The 22,500-nt window shown below is 30.3% G+C and overlaps 5 protein-coding genes across 5 annotated transcripts; 4 read left to right on the top strand and 1 right to left on the bottom strand.

Annotated features, from left to right (window-relative positions):
* The first annotated feature begins 389 nt into the window (after positions 1–389).
* On the top strand, positions 390–2,744 carry LOC145194932 (deleted in azoospermia-like). Its single transcript, XM_080072676.2, has 4 exons — positions 390–1,049; positions 1,188–1,419; positions 1,586–1,770; positions 1,902–2,744. Exons 1-4 carry the CDS (start codon positions 516–518, stop codon positions 1,992–1,994), a joined length of 1,044 nt encoding a protein of 347 aa, XP_079928802.2. The 5' UTR covers positions 390–515; the 3' UTR covers positions 1,995–2,744.
* Positions 2,745–5,152: 2,408 nt separating this feature from the next.
* On the top strand, positions 5,153–14,978 carry LOC145182974 (uncharacterized). The gene is made up of 11 exons (XM_090094660.1): positions 5,153–5,521; positions 10,569–10,671; positions 11,003–11,085; positions 11,197–11,319; positions 11,662–11,819; positions 11,900–12,010; positions 12,139–12,285; positions 12,383–12,603; positions 12,822–12,899; positions 13,036–14,586; positions 14,725–14,978. Exons 2-11 carry the CDS (start codon positions 10,661–10,663, stop codon positions 14,846–14,848), a joined length of 2,607 nt encoding a protein of 868 aa, XP_089950786.1. The 5' UTR covers positions 5,153–5,521; positions 10,569–10,660; the 3' UTR covers positions 14,849–14,978.
* On the top strand, positions 5,570–9,217 carry LOC149885269 (uncharacterized). The gene is made up of 2 exons (XM_090095948.1): positions 5,570–7,579; positions 9,014–9,217. Exon 1 carries the CDS (start codon positions 5,680–5,682, stop codon positions 7,390–7,392), a length of 1,713 nt encoding a protein of 570 aa, XP_089952074.1. The 5' UTR covers positions 5,570–5,679; the 3' UTR covers positions 7,393–7,579; positions 9,014–9,217.
* On the bottom strand, positions 8,804–10,430 carry LOC149885270 (uncharacterized). Its single transcript, XM_090095949.1, has one exon. The coding sequence runs from the start codon at positions 10,428–10,430 to the stop codon at positions 8,805–8,807; it is 1,626 nt and encodes a 541-aa protein (XP_089952075.1). The 3' UTR covers position 8,804.
* A 424-nt stretch (positions 14,979–15,402) lies between the features above and the next one.
* On the top strand, positions 15,403–18,136 carry LOC149885271 (uncharacterized). Its single transcript, XM_090095941.1, has one exon. It carries the CDS (start codon positions 15,812–15,814, stop codon positions 17,552–17,554), a length of 1,743 nt encoding a protein of 580 aa, XP_089952067.1. The 5' UTR covers positions 15,403–15,811; the 3' UTR covers positions 17,555–18,136.
* The last annotated feature ends 4,364 nt before the right edge of the window (positions 18,137–22,500 follow it).

Here is a 22,500-nt window from a genome sequence, read left to right on the forward strand (position 1 = left end):
TCTCTGTGGTTCACAGAAAAAAGATTTAGGATTTATTTTTTAAGTGCCACACTAATCATTTTATAGATTTCAATTGGGTATTGAATGCAAATAATTTGTTAAATCTACGCATCTCATCCATAGTAACGAAGACTTTACCGCCATTCTCTTTTTAATTTTTAGAATTTTAATTGGAACTCAGGATTTGAATAGAAAATTATTTCTACGTATTTTTATGGTATAAAGGAAAACTGCCATTTTTAAATAGTTTAAATGCTTTTTGTTTTTTTTTTATGTTAAATAACTTTCACTATTTCCCGAAGTGAAAAGGAAAAGCGTAATGGATCCTATCTTAAAGAATTCGAACGAATGTTTTTCTTAAAAAGTTCTCCGAACGAAAAAAAAAATCTATTTTCGAATGTTTTGAGTTGAGAAAATATTTGGATTCATTGGGAAAATGCACGAATTGTAAACTTTAGCATAACAGAGCTAAGTCAATTTAAAGTACACAAAGAATTCAAATTGTTACTAACGAAATGAATTCGTGTGAAGAAATTGAATCTAATGACGAAGCAGTAGAGGAGCCGACTGTGGATTTGAAGAATCAAGATCCATATCTTAGACATTCACCTGGAGATGTTGAAATTCCGAATAGAATTTTTGTCAAAGGTTTTTCAAAGGAAACTACCGAAGATGATTTAATTAACTTTTTTGAAATCTACGGCATTGTAATAGAAGCAAACATCATTCGCGATAAACAAGGCTTAAGTAAAGGTTACGGTTTTGTGACATTTGATAGTCAAACGATTGCCGAATCAGTGAAATTAGAAGGCACTGTACCATTTAAGGATCGAGAAGTTATTATCGGTCATGCCAAAATTCGACCGATAAAATTCAAAAATGTTGATCAATATAGTTCGGGCTGTTGGTACATTCAACCACAGCAACCAGCGTACTATACTCCAGATGGTGTAAACTTCTATTTGCTTCAGCAACAACCATCATCGTCCCATTACCAACAACCAGTCAGTTTTATGACTTCACCATCGCCAGCGATGTATCCTGCAGAGGTACTGTTTTACATTTATTTTAATATTTTATTTAAATTTCTTAAGTAGATTTTTTTTACTATCTTATTCAATTTAACTTAAGATAATTTTTATAGAAAAATGTAGCTTATTTTTGATTTCCATCTTTATTTGTCATAGCAATACTATACCCAACAATATTCGCCTGCTATTCCATACCCTTCTACAGCGTGGTATGCGCAACAAGTACCTATGCAACCATCAACTGCCCCACCAAGCTCGGCTCCAACTGCTCAGATTATCCAAAATGTTTCTCCACAACAAGTCTATACTCAACCAATCTATACCTCAAATACTTTACATAGCGTGCCGCAGTTTACGACTTTTGCGTTGCCTCAAGGCTATTGCAAAGGTAAAAGGTTTTAATGACAAAAAATCTCAAAACAAAATTTACTTCAGTTTTTTGCGCTTGAGCAAGTAACTAATTTAAATATTTTTTGATCTCGATTCGAAAAAAGTGAAGAAAAAACGGGGCGCTTTTATTTCAACTATCAAGCACAGACATTTTACTTTTTTAGGTGTTAACACTTTGGCCCAAAGCATGAATAACATGTCCATTAATGAACAGTTAATAAGGCGTAAGGAAGAAGGTGGTTTTGAATACCATTCTGTTATCCAGACATCTCCACAATCTCCGGCACATGTCGTACCTGTAGCTTACGAAGGCAAAATCATGCATAAAGAAGACGATCATGTAAACGAGGTATAAGCGTCTAACGTTTAAGCCATTTATTGAATATAAATGTAGTTTTTAAAACAACATTTTCTTTTCTTTTTTCTTTTTTTTTTAAACTTCATACATCATTGTTATTTTAAATTCTTGGAACTATTTAGAGCCTGCAGACTAATTTAGTGTATTTGCAAGAGCCAAGCAAAATGAAAGCTGTTCACGTCGTAAAACGAGATATATCGCAGAGCATTTACTAAACTCTTTGATTGATCTATAATATTATATATATAATTATATAGGAACGAAGGAACGACTTCTAGCTCCAATGATGGAAGCGTAGATCTAACAAATTATTTGCATTAAATATTTTTATCAAACGCATCTCGTAATCGTAAACAAGTTCTAAACGTATATTTGTTACGATGTAAACATTGGCAGTGATGCTGATTCTATATGTAAAAAAATAATATTTTCCCTGCTAAGTTCCTGTTCTTCTAAAAGTAAAATAACAAATGTATGCATGCATATTTTTTAATTTCATATAAAATAAAAATGTTATCCTAATTAATGTAGCATCTTTTTAAATTTGGAAAATCAAATGCTTAATTTATTTATTTATTTAATAGAAAAATCATTATTCGTACTCTTTTGAAGTGTTTTGTTTCTTTCTACTAGAATGAATTTTTTTTTTTTTTTTTAACTCTAAAGTTCGAATTTTTAAAATAAATTTTTGAAAGTTTGGATTTTTAGGAAAGAAATTTTGGAAAACGTTCTCATTTATTTCTAAAACCAATTCAAAAAAAAACGTTTTTTTGATTACATTTTCTGATGTTCAGTTTTATTGTTAAAACACTTTTTACGATATTTAAATATACTTTTGCATATTTGAACGTTAAGATTGTTCTGTAGATTATTTCAAAATATATATTTTACTCAATTGATAATTGTTTTATTTACACGAAAATGAAATAAAGATATCAAGTTAAAATTCGTTTCAAATTATTAAAGCTGTTTTTAATGTTTTCCTTTACGCCGCGTCAGTTTTTATTTTTTTCATCGGCTCATTCATTTGTAATTAGATATTTTCTTTTTGCATTCTATAAAAAAAAAATCGAACGAAAACTAGTCAGAGAAAAAAACAACTAAAAAAACAAACTTATTTTCTGTATTTTAAAGTTTAAAAGGTCGTTGATTGATAATAGAGTTTTTATCGTTGTCGGCCATTTTGTTCCACTAAAGAAATCATTTATTTTAGAAATTTTTTTTTTTACCGAACGAAAATTTAAAACTTCTGCGCATGGGTAACAGAGAATCCTTTTTTAAAAAGTCTTTATAAAAAAAACTTTAGTAATGTCTGTTAAAATGTTTTAAACCGAAGTAAACTAGCGTATAGGCGAATAAATTTGTACTGAATTCAATATTAAAAATAGTCATAGTTATACTAATAGTCACAACAATAACTATTGTGAAAACAAAAATAGTAGAATTTCATTGGTGAATTTTTGTCATTAAAGCTCTACAATTATAAAGTTTATTTTATTAACATTAAATCTGTTAAAAACTTTTATAAAACTATGTTTCTTTAAATAATCATTACATCTTGTGAAAAAATCGTCTTGTGAGATTGGAGTTAACCAAAGGGTTTAAATTGAAGGTCAGAGTCTCAATGTTAATGAAAAATATTATACAATTCCAAGGCTTTTTGATAAATTCCTTTTCTCCATTGAGATACCAAAGTATAAAAATTTATTTTAGTTTAGAATAAAAGACATCTTGAGAAAAATACTTGAAAATGTTGAAAATTCAGGTTTTTAGAAGTATTTTTAGTTTATGGTAATAAAAAAATCTTTTTGCTGAATCAATCAACGTAATATGAAGCAATCAACGTAAAGCAAAGGGTATAACATGATAAGGATTATTAGAACATACAATTAAATGCACTCAAAAAATGAAGAGCCTCTGATATTGTTTATTTTATATATATATATATATATATATATATATATATATATATATATATATATATATATATATATGTATGTATATATTGAGGAAAGGGGGGAGGAGGAGGAGGGAGGAGGAGGGAGGAACATCTACTTAAAACTAGTTTGTCTTGGGTTGGCCTGTATTTTTTTATTTTATTTTATTAGAATATTGATATTGAGATGTTTACGTAGAAGAGGTCAAAATGAACAAGAACAGAGCTTCTATACTTTTCTCATAAAATAATAAGAAGCATCCATATTTCGTTTTGTTAAAACTAAAAAGAAGAAATTATTGTTTGCAGGCAATTAACAAAAAAAAACTATGATGCAAACAATGTAGTTCGAAACATCAATGGAAAGACAGAGAATCTAAGATAAGAGAAAAAAACTGGTGCAAAAGTGCAGTTAAAGATTTTATAATGCGTAACATCTGATAAATTAGTAAAGAAATGAAAATCTATCGGCTTAACATGTCTCATGCCAATGCATTCCATTTTCAATAAAGCTGGTTGCGAAGTAAATGGAAAAAAACCAGAATGATCTTACAAGCAGCTGACATACGAATGACTATTTAAAAAGTAATTCTTAGAAATGTTTTTTTATATTTTTTTGTTAGAGAATTATTTTTCATTCTGCGTTTTTTTATATTCAAATACATGCAAAAAAAAGCATCTTTTAGTGCAAAATTTACTCTTACAGCATCAAATATTTAATTTATATAAAAACCACATTCAATATTAAAAACAACGTAAATTTTAGGTTCGTTCCGTTTTTTGTATTTTATAGGATTGTTATTTGCTTTAAGAACCTGTTGGAACCTCTCTGTTCTAAATATATTATAATATATCCCGTGCTCTTGTCGCAAACTACCTTTAAAAACAACGGGAGGATTCTACTATAAATCTCAATCCGGTCGGAATTAACAAAAACCGTAAAACCGTAAAACCAATGGATTTCGTTCGGATTCGATAAAATTGGTGTAAACCCAATGATTCCAAATTGGCTCTACTATAAATATTTTTTTTCGAATCGTGAATACTTTCCGGCAAAAATATTAGCGAGTTCATGAAAAACGAAAAGACATTATCTAGTTAAGGTGGCAGACTGCTAAAAAACATTGAAAAAAGTAGTTTTTCAAAAGTTGATTAGTTAAAAACTTTAACTATTGCTGTTTTTAAAAACATACATATTATTTTACAAAAAAACATAAAAAGGCCTAAAAAAACAGTTTAAACTTAGTAGGGTGATTTTGCTTCCCCTAGCAACGCTCATAGCAACGTCAAAATAAGGCAATTTTAACTAAATTTTACAAAATCTAAGCACTCAAACCAATAGCTACTTCTTTGTTTTTTGTTTTTCTATGTTTAAATGACATGGTGTGAAAGAACAACGTTGTTGAATTGGTTTATTACTATATATTAACTCGATAAAAGTGCATACTATCAACATGGTTAGCAGATAAAAGTATCGCTCAAAAGGCGATCAAAGTCCACTTGCTAATTATACTTATTTATGCGGAAATTATTCATGCAAAATTATACAAATTATGCGAAGTTTAAGTGGTTTATTAGAGACGCATGCTTGTGTATGAAATATCCGCGAAAGAACGAAAGAAATCTGCTAAGCATTTTAATTTTTTTTTTCAAGCTTGATTTGTGTATACTATTCTAGTGAATTTTGTCTCGAATTTTTTCTGCCAATAACTAAGTCTAGTTTTCCACTTACTTATCTGTGTTAAAACTTTTTATATTATTGGGATTTTCAAATATTTGGATTAATCAGTGTTTCTTTAATCCTCTAATACACCAATCCGATCGTAAAAAACGCGTAGAAATATTGAGGATCTGGATCCAAATTGTGTGGGTAAAACAAAAATAAACTTTTACGTACAAAGGATTTTTAAGTAAACATTGAGCTTTTCTTTTGTTAAGATTATTTATCCTAAGATAAACTCATAATGGATTTCGATTTAATTAATAAAATGAAAGTTTATGAGTTAAAGCAGTATTTAAGACTTCGAAATTTGCGTGTTTCTGGAACGAAGAGGGAATTAGTTGCTCGTGTATTTTCTGCAATGGAAAACTTTATTGAGCCTGTACTTACTGCTACCGAGGCAGTCGAAGAACTTAAAGATGAATATCAAAAAAAACTTTTAATTAACAATGTTAAATGCAGTGATCCGTTTATCTTATTAGATGGTTGGTTACCTGAAGAGGACAGTATTAAACAATGGCCAATGGTTTTGTATCCAGATATTTTTAACTATTTGATGTTTAACCCATCTGAATTAGGCAGCAATGACTTAAATGATTATAAAAATTCAAAAGCTTTTAGTTTTTATAAAACAGGCTGGCTTCAAAAACTCTCTTATCACTGTATAAGTGAGGAAAGTCCATTTTGTGCAATAAAAGGCGAATGCAGACATTCACAACGTATTAATGACACAAGCCATAAACTGTGGTTGATCATAGAAAAAGAAAATGCTAAAATCCGATCTTGTCACTGTACATGTATGGCAGGAATGAGCCAAACATGTAACCATGTTGCTGCAGCAATGTTTAGAATTGAAGCTGCTGTAAGAATGGGCTTAACAAATCCGGCTTGCACAATGGTTTCAAATCAATGGCTTCCAAATCGAAAAGATGTTTTACCTGTTAAAATTAAAAATCTAGATTTTAGCAGAGAAAATTTTTCTCAAGATTTAAAAAAAAAAAGACCATTTGTAGACAGTTTGTATAAGAAATTTAATCCAATTTCTAATTATTCTACTAAACTTAATCTTCAGGATGTTGCAAAAGCATTAAAAGAAATAGCGCCTAATTCCATCATTTTTAATGCTGTCTCAAAACCAGATATTGACTTTAGTTTAGAAGTCGTAAACGACATTAGTACTTGCCAATCAAATCTAATGAGTGTTAATGATATACTGGTTATGTCAAAAGATATATTATCATTTGAAAAAAATATAACACTTCATATGACGCTTAAAAATATTGAAGAAATTGAGCAGTTGACCAAAGGACAAAATAAAAACAAATACTGGTATGAATATAGAAAAGGTGTTATAACAGCTTCAAAAAGTTATAATGTTTGGACAAAAATGAACAAGTTAAATAAAATTGATGCTGATATGTGGGAGTTAAATCAACGTATATCTGGCATGTCGTTTGTTAATTCAAACATACCTGCAATAAAGTATGGCAGGGAAATGGAACAAAATGCTGTTAATTGTTTTTATGAAATTTTAAAAATCAATCATAAAGGTGTAGCAATGCATGATTGTGGGCTATTTTTAGATAGAGATGTTCCCTTCATTGGTGGTAGTCCTGGTTGTATCGTTACTTGTTTGTGTTGTCCACCTGCATGTCTTGAAGTTAAATGCCCATTTTCTATAAATTACTTGTCCCCACTTGATCCAAGCATAAAACTTCCATATTTGATTAAAAATGATGTTGGTGTTTCTTTAAATAAAAATCATGCATATTATATGCAATGCCTTGTACAAATGGCTGTTACAAGGCACCATCACTCATATTTTATGGTGTGGACACCTCATGGAAATTTTATTGAACATATAAAGTTTGACAATAACAAATGGGAAGAACTCAAGTGTGATTTTATAGACTATTACTATAAACATTATTTGAGCACAATTTTTATTCAACACTAAGCTTTGTTGAATAATTGGAAACTGGATTAAACTTGTTATGCAAACTGCCTACAATTGGTATTCAACTTATAATCAACCACACTTTGACTGGTGACACTTTGGCTTGTGTCATTAATATGTTGTGAATGTGTGAAAGCGAGAATGGTTGGGAAAAACATTGGCCATTGTTTAATACTGTCCTTTTCAGGTAACCAACCATCTGATAAAGTAACTGATTAGTGCATTTAACATTGTTAGTTAAAATATTTTTTGATATTTATCATTAAGTTCTTCGACTTCCTCGGTAGCATTTAGTACAGGCTTAATAAGATTTCCACTGTGACAATATATGGCAGTTTATATAGCTTGTTTTTTATTTGATAAAGAAAAATAAATATGGCTGCATTTCTAGAAATTTCTGCTTTTTCTATTCAAATTCTGATTCTGAATGCCTAAGCTCCCTTAATTTGTGTTTCAGCACCCCCCCCCCCAACTATAAAAGTGACAACTATGTCAAAATTATATGGATGTTCCTTTTTTTTATATTATCAAAATCCCGGGAATATCAGTAGCGGCATTTCGAGAACGAACATACGAGGCAATTAACGCCCCCTTTTGTAGCAATCGCCCTCTCCTTCTACCATTTGTCCTCTGTATCGTCTAAATTTTGTTATAAAGATCAAGCAATATACTTATTTGCTACTATAAAGTGCCTCTTTTTTGAAAAATGATCCTCCTCCCCCTCCCTTCACTAAAATATTTCACGATACGGGGTTCTATGGTTCGTGAGTTATAACTGTTTAAAGTGGAAATTAAGAGATAATAAAAAAAATATTTCTCCTTTGGACTCGTAAGTATGATATATCGTTAGGAAAATAATTCAACGTGAAGTAACTTTTTCTTAGTTCGTTACGTGCCTAATTATTAGTGCTGATATAATTAAATGTGATGGATTAGAAAAGGTAAGGGAAGCGAAACTTGTGGCTCTTAAGTTTAGGCCAGGGAGGCCAACTTTTTAGGTCTTTTTTGTTCCCAGGCTTCAATCATCGTAGTTTTTTGAAAAGTAACTTTATTTGACGTTTTAATGACATTTTCATACACCCTCCCCTCCCCCCACATGGTTTTAATATTAAAACTTGAAAGATTAGTAAGTTTTATTTCTAGAAATAAGTTAACATTAATTTATCTAGAATTCATTTTGTGCTGTTTTTCCATTCACGCTCGCAAACGTGATCACTATTTTTTTGTGCTGTTCAACTTTTATAGCCTTAGCAGGCCATGAACGTAGGCGGCAATCACCTTTTACTAATTGGCAAGTGAACACCTCGACTTTTTGAGTTTGCGTACATACACTTGTTGAACATCACCCATCTACCCCCCACGTACGCAAATTACTTAATTAATTAACAAATTAACTTAATTATTTAACAACTTTAAGGTTTTATATTTCTATCTCTTGAATTATCGACTAATACAGGTTTCAAGTTACAGAGTACAGCACAAACCCTCACAATATCATCAACATGACGCAACATTGTTAGTGGAAAAACATTCTTTAAAATTCTATAAGTTTTCATTCTATTAATGACTCGTTCAACGTGTATTCTTAAGTTTGCTATTTTTTTAGTTTTTTTACATTCAGATGCAATCATTTGACTTTTGAGACGAGCACCTGGAGGAATTATCAAAGTACAAAATTTTAACAAAAGTTCTTCCTGAATTTGAAATCCACGATCTGCCATGACTTCATCGTCACGCTCTAACAAGTCATAAAAGCCACTGTCTTTTGTAACAAAACTGTCTGAACATCTTCCACCATAACAATCAGATAAAAAAGTAATAAAACCACTAGGCGAAATTCCAACAAGAAACTTAAATGTATTGTGTTGTTTATAATCAGACCAAGTTGAGGCTTGTGCTAAAAGAGACTTGGGTCGTTCAATAAAAACTTCAGCACAATCAATAATCACACGACACTTGTAATATCCTGCATTCTTAAATACACTAGGCAAATTTTCCCTGATGGTTTCACGTGGAAGCCATACAATAAGAGCACTATCTAACACACTGCTGATAAGTTTAATCCATGTGGTAAATATGTTAGAAGAAGTTGTAGGAGAAATTCCAAATCGTTCTGCAATGTCTTCATTAAGAATACCAAGACGAAGTCGCACAATTGTTAAAAAAAATTCGTCACGATGAGAAAGTTTTCTATATTTAGTTGACTGAAATCTGCGCTTTAATTTGCTAGTATTCTGAACATGTTTTGGTCCTCGCCAGTAACTAAGCTTTTGAAGAAATGGTATAATAAGTAAGAAGATAGCATTAAATAAAGCTATTGTAGGTATCCCTGTATAAAAGTTCATTTTTTTGTCTGTTTTAACTTTGTTGCATGAAAAAATCATTAATTTCTTAGTTTGATTAACTTGTTTTTGGTTTAGTTGCTTCAAGGATATATTCAAGAAATTAACTTTTTTAATGAGTGAATCAATCAAAGACGTTTTAGAATTACATCCTTCACACACATTTAGCAATGACTGACTAGCATATGAATGTTCACAGCTTGGAGGTGGTAAATAAATTGTATTATCATTATTATTACTTAACTCATTGGTATTATCTTCACTTGTATTATTATTCATATCATTACATTCTGTGCTAATACTTTTCAAAATTAAAAAGTTCGATTTTGGGCAACGTTTATATAAACTCTTTCTTGGCTTAATGTTAGTAGAATTATATCCCATATTTAAAGTAGGATCTGGATTAGCAATCGTAGGTGTTCCATCTACAAAATGCATCGAACAAACACGATCACTGTCGCATGGATTCCATTCTTTCTTATTTTTACCTTCTCTTTTTAACAAAATTTTCCACTTTTCTCTTTTTCTAGAATTTCTTAAAGAACTTGGAAAACAGTAAAGATTAAAAGGACGATTACAACCACATTGTTCTTTTTTCAAACCTTCATGAACATTACATTCTTGTTTTTTCCACTTAAAAAGTTTATAATGGCTATTCGAACACCCTATTACTGCACAGTTACCTCTGTTACCCATCGTGATGAGTTCAAAAGGTAAATACAAACAAATACTAATTCAAATACAGATATTTTGGAAGCTTTTTCGACTTTTTACCCACACAATTAGAGTTCAGTCCCCGCCGCGCAAAATGGTAGAATTTAAGTTGGATAGGTGAATTGGCTTAAATTGTTTTTGTTGGCTTGCTTTATTTACTTTATAAGGTTCGATTTGATTCAATTGACGATAAACTTTGGAAAACAAGAAAAATGTCAATACGGTAAGTAATTCTATAAAAACAGCATGTTTTTTTTTCTCTTTTTTTAAATATTAATAAAGTGCACATGTAAAATATATTACAAGATTCTACAGGACAACCACACATCCTGTAAAACCTGTATTTATACTTTTATTTTGAAATTGATGAAATAAAAAAGTATGTTCCTCTAAAACCAGAACATCCTGTAAAAGATAGCCTAAATTCACCTCATCACTGATGTTTAAAATAAAATTTCCAGGAAAAAAGATGCAAAACACTATGTACTGTAGTTATTTTAGTAAATTGGTAAAAAAAAAAAGTAGTCTTAATCATTCTGTAATTTTTTTCTTAGCTCTGGTAGTTCAAATTTGTCTGATTATGAAGACATCACAGATATATCAGATAAAGAAACAGAAAATATTTCAACTTTGACAGGTTTTAATCTCTTTTTTACTTCTTTAACATAATTGATTAATATTCTAATGAAGTTTTATTCTGTTACAAGCTGTTATGCAAAATTTTATTTCAATGAGTATGAAATTTTAGAGGACAATAAGCTCTTCGTTGGCAACTCAGTTGAGGAGGCTACACGATTTCTTCGTAATTATGAAATCCATAATACTGTTCGGTTTGCTGCCCTTTCAACCCCAAAGAACTTTGGAAATACAGGTAAAATATATATATTTTGCACTATATTCAATATTAACGAAAACAGTTCAGAATTATTATTTAGCTTATAGTGCTATTCCAAAAAAAATTACTTGTTTTAAGAAGCTTTGTTCAACTGAGTATCCATAGATAGCTTTCAATTAGTCACTTAGTTTACTCAATGCTACTGCATTTAACCTTTTTGTCGATAATTTTAAACAGACTTAATAAACTTGATATGGTTGAATTTATATATTATTATATCATAGTTTATAAATAAGATATTGTATAACTTTGGTTCTTCATCATTAGCTCACTCTGATGCCTTGGAACCAAACAAGTTAGTTCCTTTTTCTACTTTAGACATGGATGCAAACACACACAAAGTACTATGGGAAATATCTGAAGATTTATCTGCTACTCCTTACATTCTATTATCTACAAAAAGATTCAACTGTCATCATGGGTTTGATCGTAACTCTGCTGCAAAGAGGAAGCATTTTGAAACAAAAGAAATTCAGGTAAAGTGGCTTCTATCTTTTCAATTGGTATCATTGTCAAGTAAATTTAGGCTCACTTCCAGACTTTTTTTTTATTTAAGAAAATGGATCATTGGTACAAAGCAGATTATGTCATGATACAGGATAGCAAAAAATTTAATTGTCCTGCAAAAGCCATTATAAAAGAAGTGGTATATTTCAGGGATTCAAAGGTAATAAGTTTACAGAGTTTTCAATTTCCTAATTTTAAGGTAATCATTTCTCCTTACTCCGTCTATTACACAATTGCTATTTAAACTTCTTATTGTCATTTACATTTCTTACTATATGTCTTTTTCAGCTTATAAATCCAAGTGATTATGGCAAGAAGAAACAGTCGAAAGAAATTAAAGAATCATTGCAACAAAAAAAGGCTGTTATAACTGACAGGAAATTTATTGTTGAGATAGACTGCTTAAACATTCACATGAATCACCCTCTAGGAGAGGTAGTAATCCTCGAGCTGTAATTATGTGAAGTTTTCTTGTTTCTTTCCTTAACTTTCATAGTAGTCAGGTTATTGAAAATTTTTTTTGTTTATTTAGAGTGAGCTACTGTCACAGAAAATTGATCCACAGTTAGCAGTAAAAATTTCTGAATACATTAAAGAAGGTGTTTCTAATGTGCGTGAAATGAAGAGACTTTTAAAAATCACTGTTAATGAAATGTTCAGTAAAAAAAATCTTCCTGCTGCAAACAACAGAAGATTTTATCCAAGAACTGATATAATTCGTTCACACATGGTTAAAGAAAGACAGAAAGGAAGGTAATTTTTCTTTTCCTTTTTTTCATTTTTTAAATTTCTATTTTGCAAGTGTTATAAATTATAAGACTATTTAAATGAGTATTCTTTTATTTATTTATTACATCTTAAATATGTTCTCAACCAGTTTACCAAGTTATATCAGTAATTTTTTACAGTATGTGTAAATTACATAATCATAATATCATTTTGAAATCAAATACTAACTTTTAATGTTTTAGACACTCATTCATCGATCAGGAATGTTTGGAGAGCAAAATAAATGAATGGAAGAATGCTGATGCCTCTGTAAACATTTAATTTCCTCTGTAAACATTTAATTTCCTAATACTCTTTAATTTCCTTTAATTTTCCTCTGTAAACATTTAATTTCCTAATACTATGTTCAAGAACTTTTTTATTATTAGTGAAACTTAAAATATCTTTCTCTTTTAGTTATACTGATGCCAACTTTAAAATGGATGCACGTTACCGAAGATATGGACGTTGGGTTCCAAATTATTTGTACAACCGTCCTCATAGTTTAGTGAAGCATTGCTTGATCAAAAAAGATATAGCTGATAACATGAATTTGTCTGGAGTCATCATGATCAAACATGGGGTCTTTACTGTATCTAGTTGTACCAAGACAGCTATTAAGTATTTTACATCTTTTGGTGATGATTTCACAATGCCAAAATGTACCTGTCAAGATTGGGTGTCAATGGCCTACCCATGCAAGCACTTTTTTTTAGTATTCAGAAAGTACCCTGCTTGGTCATGGAGTTCGCTGTCATCACTGTATCTAAATTCACCATACTTGAACTTAGATGCAGATGATTATGAAGTATCACACGAAAAAACACCTTATATTCAGCCAGAAGGTACAAGTCACCATAAAACAGATGAGACTGTTACTGAAGATTGGAGTCAGAAATCTAAAAATATTACAAGTGTTTACTCTGGAGTGAATGTTAGGGAAATGCTCACAACCATCCAAAACCTATCATTTGAGTTTAAAGAAAGTTCAGAAGAAATTGTTCTTATGCACAATACCCTTGCTAGCCTAATAGATAAACTTAACCGAGCAAGAACTAGAGAATCAGGAATTCCAATACCTCCAGTACCGGTCAAGGTGGCTGGTCCATCAAACAAGCACATTCCAATTCCTATTCGTAAATCAAGAAAACTTTTTAGTGATCGTGTTGGTTCTCATAAAGATAAAGTAACAGCTGCTTCTAAAATACTTCTGATGGAAAAAAGTGATACAACAGAGTCAGTTGAGGTGAACATTGTTGAACCTGTTGATGGGAAAGATATGTTTATTGAAGAGTTGATAGTTGCTTCTGATGTTAATGACGAACTCCCTATAGAAAGATATCATTTATCACCTAACTGTAATCTCTCTTCAGATGATTTGCTAGATATTTCAGCAAAATACATGTTGTCTGACACTGTTATCCACACCATGCAAAAGATGATAACAGGTGTATGTGGTCTCCAAGATCCTGTTCTTGGACAGAACCTTTTATTTGATATACAAAAAGCATCTTTTGTCCAGGTGTTACATGATGGTGATGCCCACTGGTTGACAATTAGTACTTTTGGATGTTCTGTTGGTGAGGTTTTCCTTTTAGACAGTATGTTTCGTGGCAAAGTGAAAAATCATGTTATTCGGCAAATTTGTGCTATAATGCATTGCACTGAGGATATTTTGACTGTCCGTGTTGTACCAGTGCAGCAACAAACAAATATCGTTGACTGTGGCTTGTATGCATTAGCGTTCGTAAAACATATTGCTGATACTGGCTCAAATCCAAGTTATGTTGCTTTTGACGATTCTCAAATGAGGAATCATTTGTTGCAATGTGTGAAGGGAAATCAGTTTAATGCGTTTCCAAAGTCCGAAACAGCTTTACGGTTCTGCAAGGAAAAAGACTTCCAGTTTTCCCTTTATTGCATTTGTAGACAAGTGTGGCTAGCCTCAGATAAATGTATTAAGCAAAGGTAAATATGGAGTTAATATTTTGATTGTTTATTTACGCATCAAATAATAGTGTGCTTACGAGTGAAAATATTTCTTAGTCTGAAGCGGGAGTTAAAAAAGCTATAATATCCTTGTGTTACACTGAGGATTATATTTAGGCATATGGTGCAGTGCGGAAAATGTGAAAATTGGTATCATCGCGCTTGTGAACGCATCCCGGAATATGTTTTGGAAGACGAAAGTACTGAATGGTCATGCTTCAAATGCTGCTCTATAACATAAACAATTTATTTTTTTTGTATTTATGTGTTATATTGGCGTTTATTTAGCCAGGCTGTGTTTGTTTTTTTTACGAATATTTTTGGGTTTAACTGACTTGTTTTTTAATTACAAAATAAGTTGACTTTTTGGTGAGGTATTCCTGCTATTCTATTTTGATATGATATGCAACGAGGATAAAATACTTCCAAAGCTAACTTTTTCATTTTCGCTATGAAGAATTCTAGTTTTTACGTAACATTTTCACTTAACAGATTTATTCTAACGAATATTATCTTATAATATTTTCATTTGTAAACAAACGTATAATAATGTACATTAAAGTTATGTTTCTACGATAAATTTTACAATTCTTTTTCGTGTTTAAATTACAAGTAGTAAAGATAAGAATGTTAAAGAAATAAATTAACAACATAGGACAAGTTACTTACAAAATACTTAGATCATTCTTTAAAAGAAGTATTTGATTTTGCTTATGGTAATGTAACGTTAAAATCAAAATTTTGACGATAGATGGCTCACTTTTACAATATTTTATTAATAATTCAAAAGCAAATTACACGTAGCAGAAACGCATTAAGTACAATCAAGTAAATGTCATTTAAGGGGCAACTACCCTCAAAATTTTTCAAAAATTGGATTTTTTTTTCTCTAATAATTGTTGACCAAAATTTTATGTAGATTTTGAATCTGCAAAAAAAATTATAGATTTCTTAATAAGTTTTTGTTTAATTTATGTTTTTGTGAACTCAAGTGAAAAATATTTGCATAGCAACGCGTTGCTATGGGGGTGAATATTTTGTTGGTGAACTTATCCTGGAGAACTGTTTCAAATATATGTTTTGATTTAAATCATCTTTGCTAAATAATATTCTGTTCCTTATTATATTCAAACATAGGCTATTTACAATTACGATTTTATCAAGTTATTAAAGCTAATTTATCCAACAGCAGAAACACATAAAAATGAGTGATAGAGTAAAGCAGAGAACAAAATACCACAAAAAAAGAAGAGTATTTAATGTGCAGAAAAATAAAAATGCATGTAATGTAAGTGGATGTGAGTTAAATCACAGTAATATTTTAGGCGCATCTGCTAAGAAAGTTAAATTCATTACAAATGTACCAAGTAAAAACATTAAAAAAATTAGTGGTTACAGAATTATAGACACTGAAATTTTATCTAAAGTTCTTTCATTGTTAATGTGTCCTCAATGTGAAAACTGTGCACTGTACCTAGGTGATCACCATGAAAAAAAGAAAGGTCTAGCATCGTTTCTTTATTTGAAGTGTACTACACCATCTTGTGATTATAAACATGAATTTTACACATCAGATAATTGTGATAAAGGGTTTGATATTAACTACAGGACAATTTATGCAATGAGAGTATTAGGACATGGTCATACTGGAATTGAAAAATTTACTCAGCTCATGAATATGCCTAAACCCATGACACCCAAAAACTATACAAAAATAACAACAAAAATAAAAAACGTTGTGAAAAGTGTTGCAAACGAGACAATGTCAGATGCTGCAACTGAAATAAAAGGAAATGCAACTGGTGAGGATATTGTTGATGTTGGTGTATCATGCGATGGATCGTGGCAGAAAAGAGGATATCAGTCAATGAATGGTGTTTTTACCGCAATTTTAATAGATAGTGGAAAAGTAATCGATGTTGAACCTATGAATAAGTCATGTAAAGCATGCTGTATGAAGGAAAAATTAAGAAAATCAAATCCTGATGCATATGCTAATTGGAAAAACAAACATATTTGCTTGTACAATTATCAAGGTACAGCTGATGGTATGGAATCTGTTGGTGCAGTGAGAGTTTTTAAACGTTCCATTGAAAAGCACAAGTTAAGGTATACCGAATTTCTTGGTGATGGGGATAGTAAATCCCATCTTTCTATCAAAGATATATACCCAAACATGGAGGTAAAAAAGTTGGAGTGTGTAGGACATTACCAAAAACGAGTTGGTACTCGCTTACGCAAGTTAAAAAAAAGTGTTAAGGGTCTAGGTGGTCATGGTCGACTAACCAATGCAGTTATTGATCGCTTGCAAAATTTTTTTGGTGTAGCTATCCGGAGCAATATAAATGATTTAAATAAAATGAAAAAAGCAGTATTAGCTAGCCTTTTCCATGTAGCTTCTTCTAAGGAATATAACTATCACATTTACTGCCCAACTGGAGGCGACAGTTGGTGCAAATTCAACATTGATAAAGCTAAGTCTTCTTCCATATACAAACCTGGACCAGGAATTCCTGTTGATATTATTCACAAAATCAAGCCAATATATGCTGATTTAAGTAAAGATTCTGAATTAGTAAAGTGTCTGCATGGAAAAACCCAGAATTGCAATGAGAGTTTTAATAATTTAATATGGAAAAGATTACCAAAAAGTAATTATGTTGGTTTAGCCAGTTTAGAGTTCGGAGTGTATGATGCTGTTGCAAATTATAACATTGGTATGAAGTCTGTTATTTTGATTTATGAAAAACTAAATATGAAACCAGGACATTTTACTTTAGCTGGTTGCAGACTCATAAACAAAAAACGAATAAATCTATCATCATTTAAATCGAGTGAAAGTTTTAAGATTAAACGAAAGTTGTTACGTTGTCAACGATTTTCAAAGAATGATTACCAAAATTCAATGGAAAAGTCCAGGGAATATTATGAATCTGGTAGTTTTTAAAATATTCTTTTAAAAAGTAAGTTTTTAAAAGGTAAATTTATGAAATGAACAATAATTTATGATTTTATTTTTTGTTTTGCGTTTTCTGAGAATTTGCTTTTTAAACACGCCGGTAAAAAAATCTTGAAAAGTATACATGCTATCATGATGAATTTTTCAGGAATTGTTCATTTTGCCAATATTTATGATATGATCGGAGTAGAATTTCTTATATGACTTAAGATTTTGAGTTATTAAGTTTTTTTCTTTGCATTTTGACCTTTTTTTGAAAAACCTAATTTGTCTGTAGCCTTTTATGGAAAAAAAAAATTTATTCAAAAATCTGCTTCGTTCATATCACAAATTTAGATATTTAGAACAGTTCTGCAAAACTTCATTGACACTCCTTTATTACAAGTCTTTATTTTCTTTACGGCGTAAACACAGTTTTTGTGGTATTTTCAGCTGTTTTTTTGGCAACCATAGCAACGAGCTACCATTTTATTTTATTTTTGGTATTTTTAATGTCAGTATAATATTTCCTATGTGACTAAAGAGAAAGTTACTTAATATGTGTAGTTTTGAAATTTGAGGGTAGTTGCCCCTTAAGTTGCATTAAAATTTCATGTGAAAAATCTTCACCGTTTCGTTCTGTAAATACGGTTTTAGCAGTCGCGAAAGTCCATTTTATAATGGTACGATCCAACTGGGACAGCATTTCTTCAGCAAACATTCTTGGTACGTATAAGAGCTCATCATTTATCTCTCTCTTTAGATCGGAGATATTTGTAAATTGAGACGTCAGCTTTCTTCCATTTATTTGTTTTGCTTCTTTTAGTCTCATCATCTTAATGTAATGCTGTCTGAAAAAGTAAAAAAAAAAAAGTTAACCAAGGAACAGTTTTTCGAACAGAATTTCTCTTTATAATAGGTTAAAAAGGTTTCGAAAATGTCTAACTGCAACATAAGTAAATTAAATGGACAAGAAAAACTAAAAAGTAAAATTGGTACGCTTACCACTGCCCTACAGTATGAACAAACTGAGTCAGAGTATTAAACAATTCCATAACAAATACGGTGATTTTGACACCTTGTTAAGCAGAGAACAGTAATTTTCTAAGTCAGGCTGCAACAAATCTCTAAATTCATTTAGACTTACTTTTTGTTGTAATCTGCCAAAAACTGCATTAAAAAGAGAAGAACTGATTTAACATTTCACAATCAATAATGCAATTGGAAACAAAAAAGCAAAGGAAAATGTTGCTTGTTAATGGCATTACAAATTAATTACTTAATCATGCAAATATTCAGACTTGACATATTAGTTCTTCTACTTAGCAATGAGGCAAATAGTTATCAACCCTTTTTTTATTTCCTACAAGATTCTAATCACTTAAAACTTATTAAGAAGCTCTGATGTTTGAAGCTATTTGGGAACATTTATTACAGCATAACTTTTATACCATCAAGAAAAGTGAAAGCTTTCCACTTAAAAAAACCTATTCAATTGCAAAATGGTATAGTAATGGTTGCAGCAAAATTTATGCACATTTAGCGAAAACTATAAAGGAAGATTTGTTTTTTTAGGAAATATGCAAATATATTTACTTTTTTCCTCAGATTTCCATAACAAAATTGATGATATGGTGCATGGTGGCAAAACATATATGAAATCTTTTCAAATTTGATATGTGTAGCCACCTTACAGTTTCATGAGATTTTGTTTCTACTTAACTCCTAATATGGTTTTCCAGTCATTGGACAAGTTTTTACGAGCATTTTAAGTCATTTAAAGAAATTATTAATCCATATCTAACTAAAAAATATGTGGGAGTAAACTATGACCATGCAAGCTAGCAAGGCGAGCAATTTCATTAAACAGTTTAAATTTAAATGCTTAAAGGTTTTAACATAAAGTTGTTTTTTTTAATTTTATATCAAATATAATAATGGAGAGCTACTATCTATTAACAGTTTAAAATATGTTTCTCCTGTGAATATATACTTTTACATATACTTTTCAACTCCAACATTCTTTGGGGTTGAATGGGCAGTAAATTTAACAGTACTATCAATACTGAAAAAAATGATTACTTTTGAGATGTAAATATAAATTTAATATTTAAAATTAAGTGAGATAAAATGAATTATGCAAGTCAAAGTAGATGAAAACTTTCTTAAAACAATAACAAATCACAAGGAATAAAGATAGAGAATAAAACCTTTCAAAATGGAACCTTCTGCTTCTTTAACTGACATATCTGAGACCTTCTTAATCTGACATCTGATTACAGCCGATAGAATAATTTGAAAATGGGTTAACACATTTGTGTATATATTAACAGCACCTAGTACTTTATTAGATAATAAACATGAAGTGAAATTTCGTTTAAACTATCTAGCTCATTGCGATTAAAAGGAAAAATAAACATCTTTTTCTACTCTATACAGGATGTATGGCTGCCACGTACTGTTTTGAAATTGCACATTAATACGTTAGAACTTAAAAAAAAATTGTTTCTGAGAATAGAAAAACGATCTGTTTTGCCATTTTTAAATGTTTTCTAATTATTCTACACATTTTTTTTACTATCGGAATAATTTTCGCATCAATTATATTAAATTAGCAAGTGGACTTTGATCGCCTTTTGAGCGATACTTTTATCTGCTAACCTATCAACATGGGTTCTGCAGAAAGAAGAAATAAGTCTAAAAGCAAAAAACGTAAATGTTATAGATTACTTGCGAATAAAATTCACTTGACTTCTGAATATACTACTTCAAGTTCAAATAATACATCAAATAATACATCTCTAACAAATACTTCTTCAAGCAAATCAGCATCTGCTGAAAAGTTAAATTTACCTACTTCTGATACTCCAAGTATTAGTCAAGATAGTAATCCTGAATGTTACATTATATTTAATTCTGATGTCTTGAGTTCAATTTTAAATCTTGTTGGTTCTTTTTCACACAAAGATCTTGGTGCAAACAAGTTATTAAAAAGATGTCTTGATGGAGAAACACAGAATGCAAATGAATCGCTCAATAATGTAATTTGGACAAAATACCCAAAAAATGTGTACGTGGGTAGGTCAACACTTGAAATTAGTGTTGCATCTGCTGTCATACAGTTTAATGATGGTAAAACTGGTATGATAGATGTTCTTCACAGTTTAGGAATTTTACCAGGACATTTTACTAAAAACGGTTTTCAAAATAGTGATGTGCTACGTGAAAAGCTTATGGACGTAAAATCATCTGAAAAGTTTAAAAAACAAAGAAAAAAGCTTAGAGCAACAAGGAAGGGGTTTGATGATAAGCACAATGATGAAGAAGGAACATTATATGAAAAGGGGGGGGGGGGGTTTAACCTGTTTTCAAGTGTTAATATATTTGTATTTTCAAAATATAAAGTTTTATTTGCATTTTTCTCTGTTGTAAAGTTTTTCATATTCTGGATAAGATTGCGGGAGCTGTATTTGTCCAATTGATTTGAAATTTTGTACAGATATTTCATTTTTATGAGCTTTATGTCCTGAGATAAAGAAATTTTGGATAAAAATTAAAATTAAATTTTTTGGGCTGTTTTGGGGTCAGGAATTTGGCCTAAATTTAGACGCATAGAAAAAGCTTATGGTGCATCGAAATTGAAAAAGATTCAAATTTTTTGTTTATCTCAGGACATTTATCTACTTAAAAGGTACACAACTGTAAAATTTTGAGACTTGATATATTTTACTTTTTGAGATATCTTTTCCAAGAACTTTGCACTTATTAGGCCTAAAAACACTTAAATTTGCCCAAAAATTAGAAAGAGGAAAAAAAAAAAAATTTTTTTTTTCTAATCCTATTTATCGTGTTTAAAATGAGAAAATCAATTGGAATAATGTCAGATTTTAAAATTTTTTTTTTAGCAGTCTACCACCTTAATCCATTGTTTTTTTTCATTTAGTTTTGTTTATATTATGAACAGTTATGCAAACTTTAAACTTAATGCCACAAGAAAAACAAATTTTAAAAAAGAAATGTAAGTAAACCCAATATTCTTATCTTAAATATACAATATAATTATTTCCAATCATAAATCTTTCTGTGCAACTAGTTAGCACAGTCCTACGTTCAAAGGTTTTAGGAGATTTAAGACGTTCTTTATCAATTTACAAGGCCAGTTAATGTTTCATTAAACGAATTGTTTCACCCTTAAATAATTTAGTAATTTTTTCACTAGATTTTTCCTACGTTATAGACATCACAAAGACAATAATAATGTCATAGAATTTCCAGTATAAAAAAAATTTTTTTCTAAGCTATAACAAAGACAGGTACACAGCAGCAATTAAACAGTAATTTTTAAGTTACTTTGAAATTACTGTGTCACTAAATTAAAGTTATCTTTTATTGTTATTGTTGCCTGTCTTTGTTGACTCTATACATAATATCATTTCCACACTTAGTATATTATAGTTAATGTGCTTTTAATATTTCTTATCAAAGGAGACAGAAAAAAAAGCCTAAATAGTTCGAGTCTCATTGAGTTGATCACAAAAAAATCTTTTGGCAGACTGGATTAAGCAATGCAAAGATGTTTTAGTGTGGGAAGATTTGGTGGCAAGTTCACAGATGGCTCAAAAACAGCAAAGGTTAACAATCTTGAAAAAATCCAGGCATGGGAGGCTATCTATTCTGAAGCTGTTGCAAATGGGCTCCCCATTCCAAACATCTACTACCTAAGACATGGAATATTTTTCTAACATTTCCTAAAGAATTCTAAACCTAATTTAAAATTTAGATAGCCAAATTTTATTCACATTAGATGTTAGCTTGGTTTGTCAGAAGCACATTACTGAATTGCAAGTAATTATAAGCCCTTAAAAGGAAGCCTTCTCCACTTCTACTTTCTATAAATAACAATACATAACTTTAAAGAGCATCAAAAAACGTCCTAAAAATTTGTTCTAGCAAAC

This window comes from Hydra viridissima, unplaced genomic scaffold, assembly GCF_058129835.1.
Source record: "Hydra viridissima isolate aposymbiotic clone 2 unplaced genomic scaffold, HvirCarnegie_v1 scaffold_8, whole genome shotgun sequence".
In the NCBI taxonomy this organism is placed as follows: domain Eukaryota; kingdom Metazoa; phylum Cnidaria; class Hydrozoa; order Anthoathecata; family Hydridae; genus Hydra; species Hydra viridissima.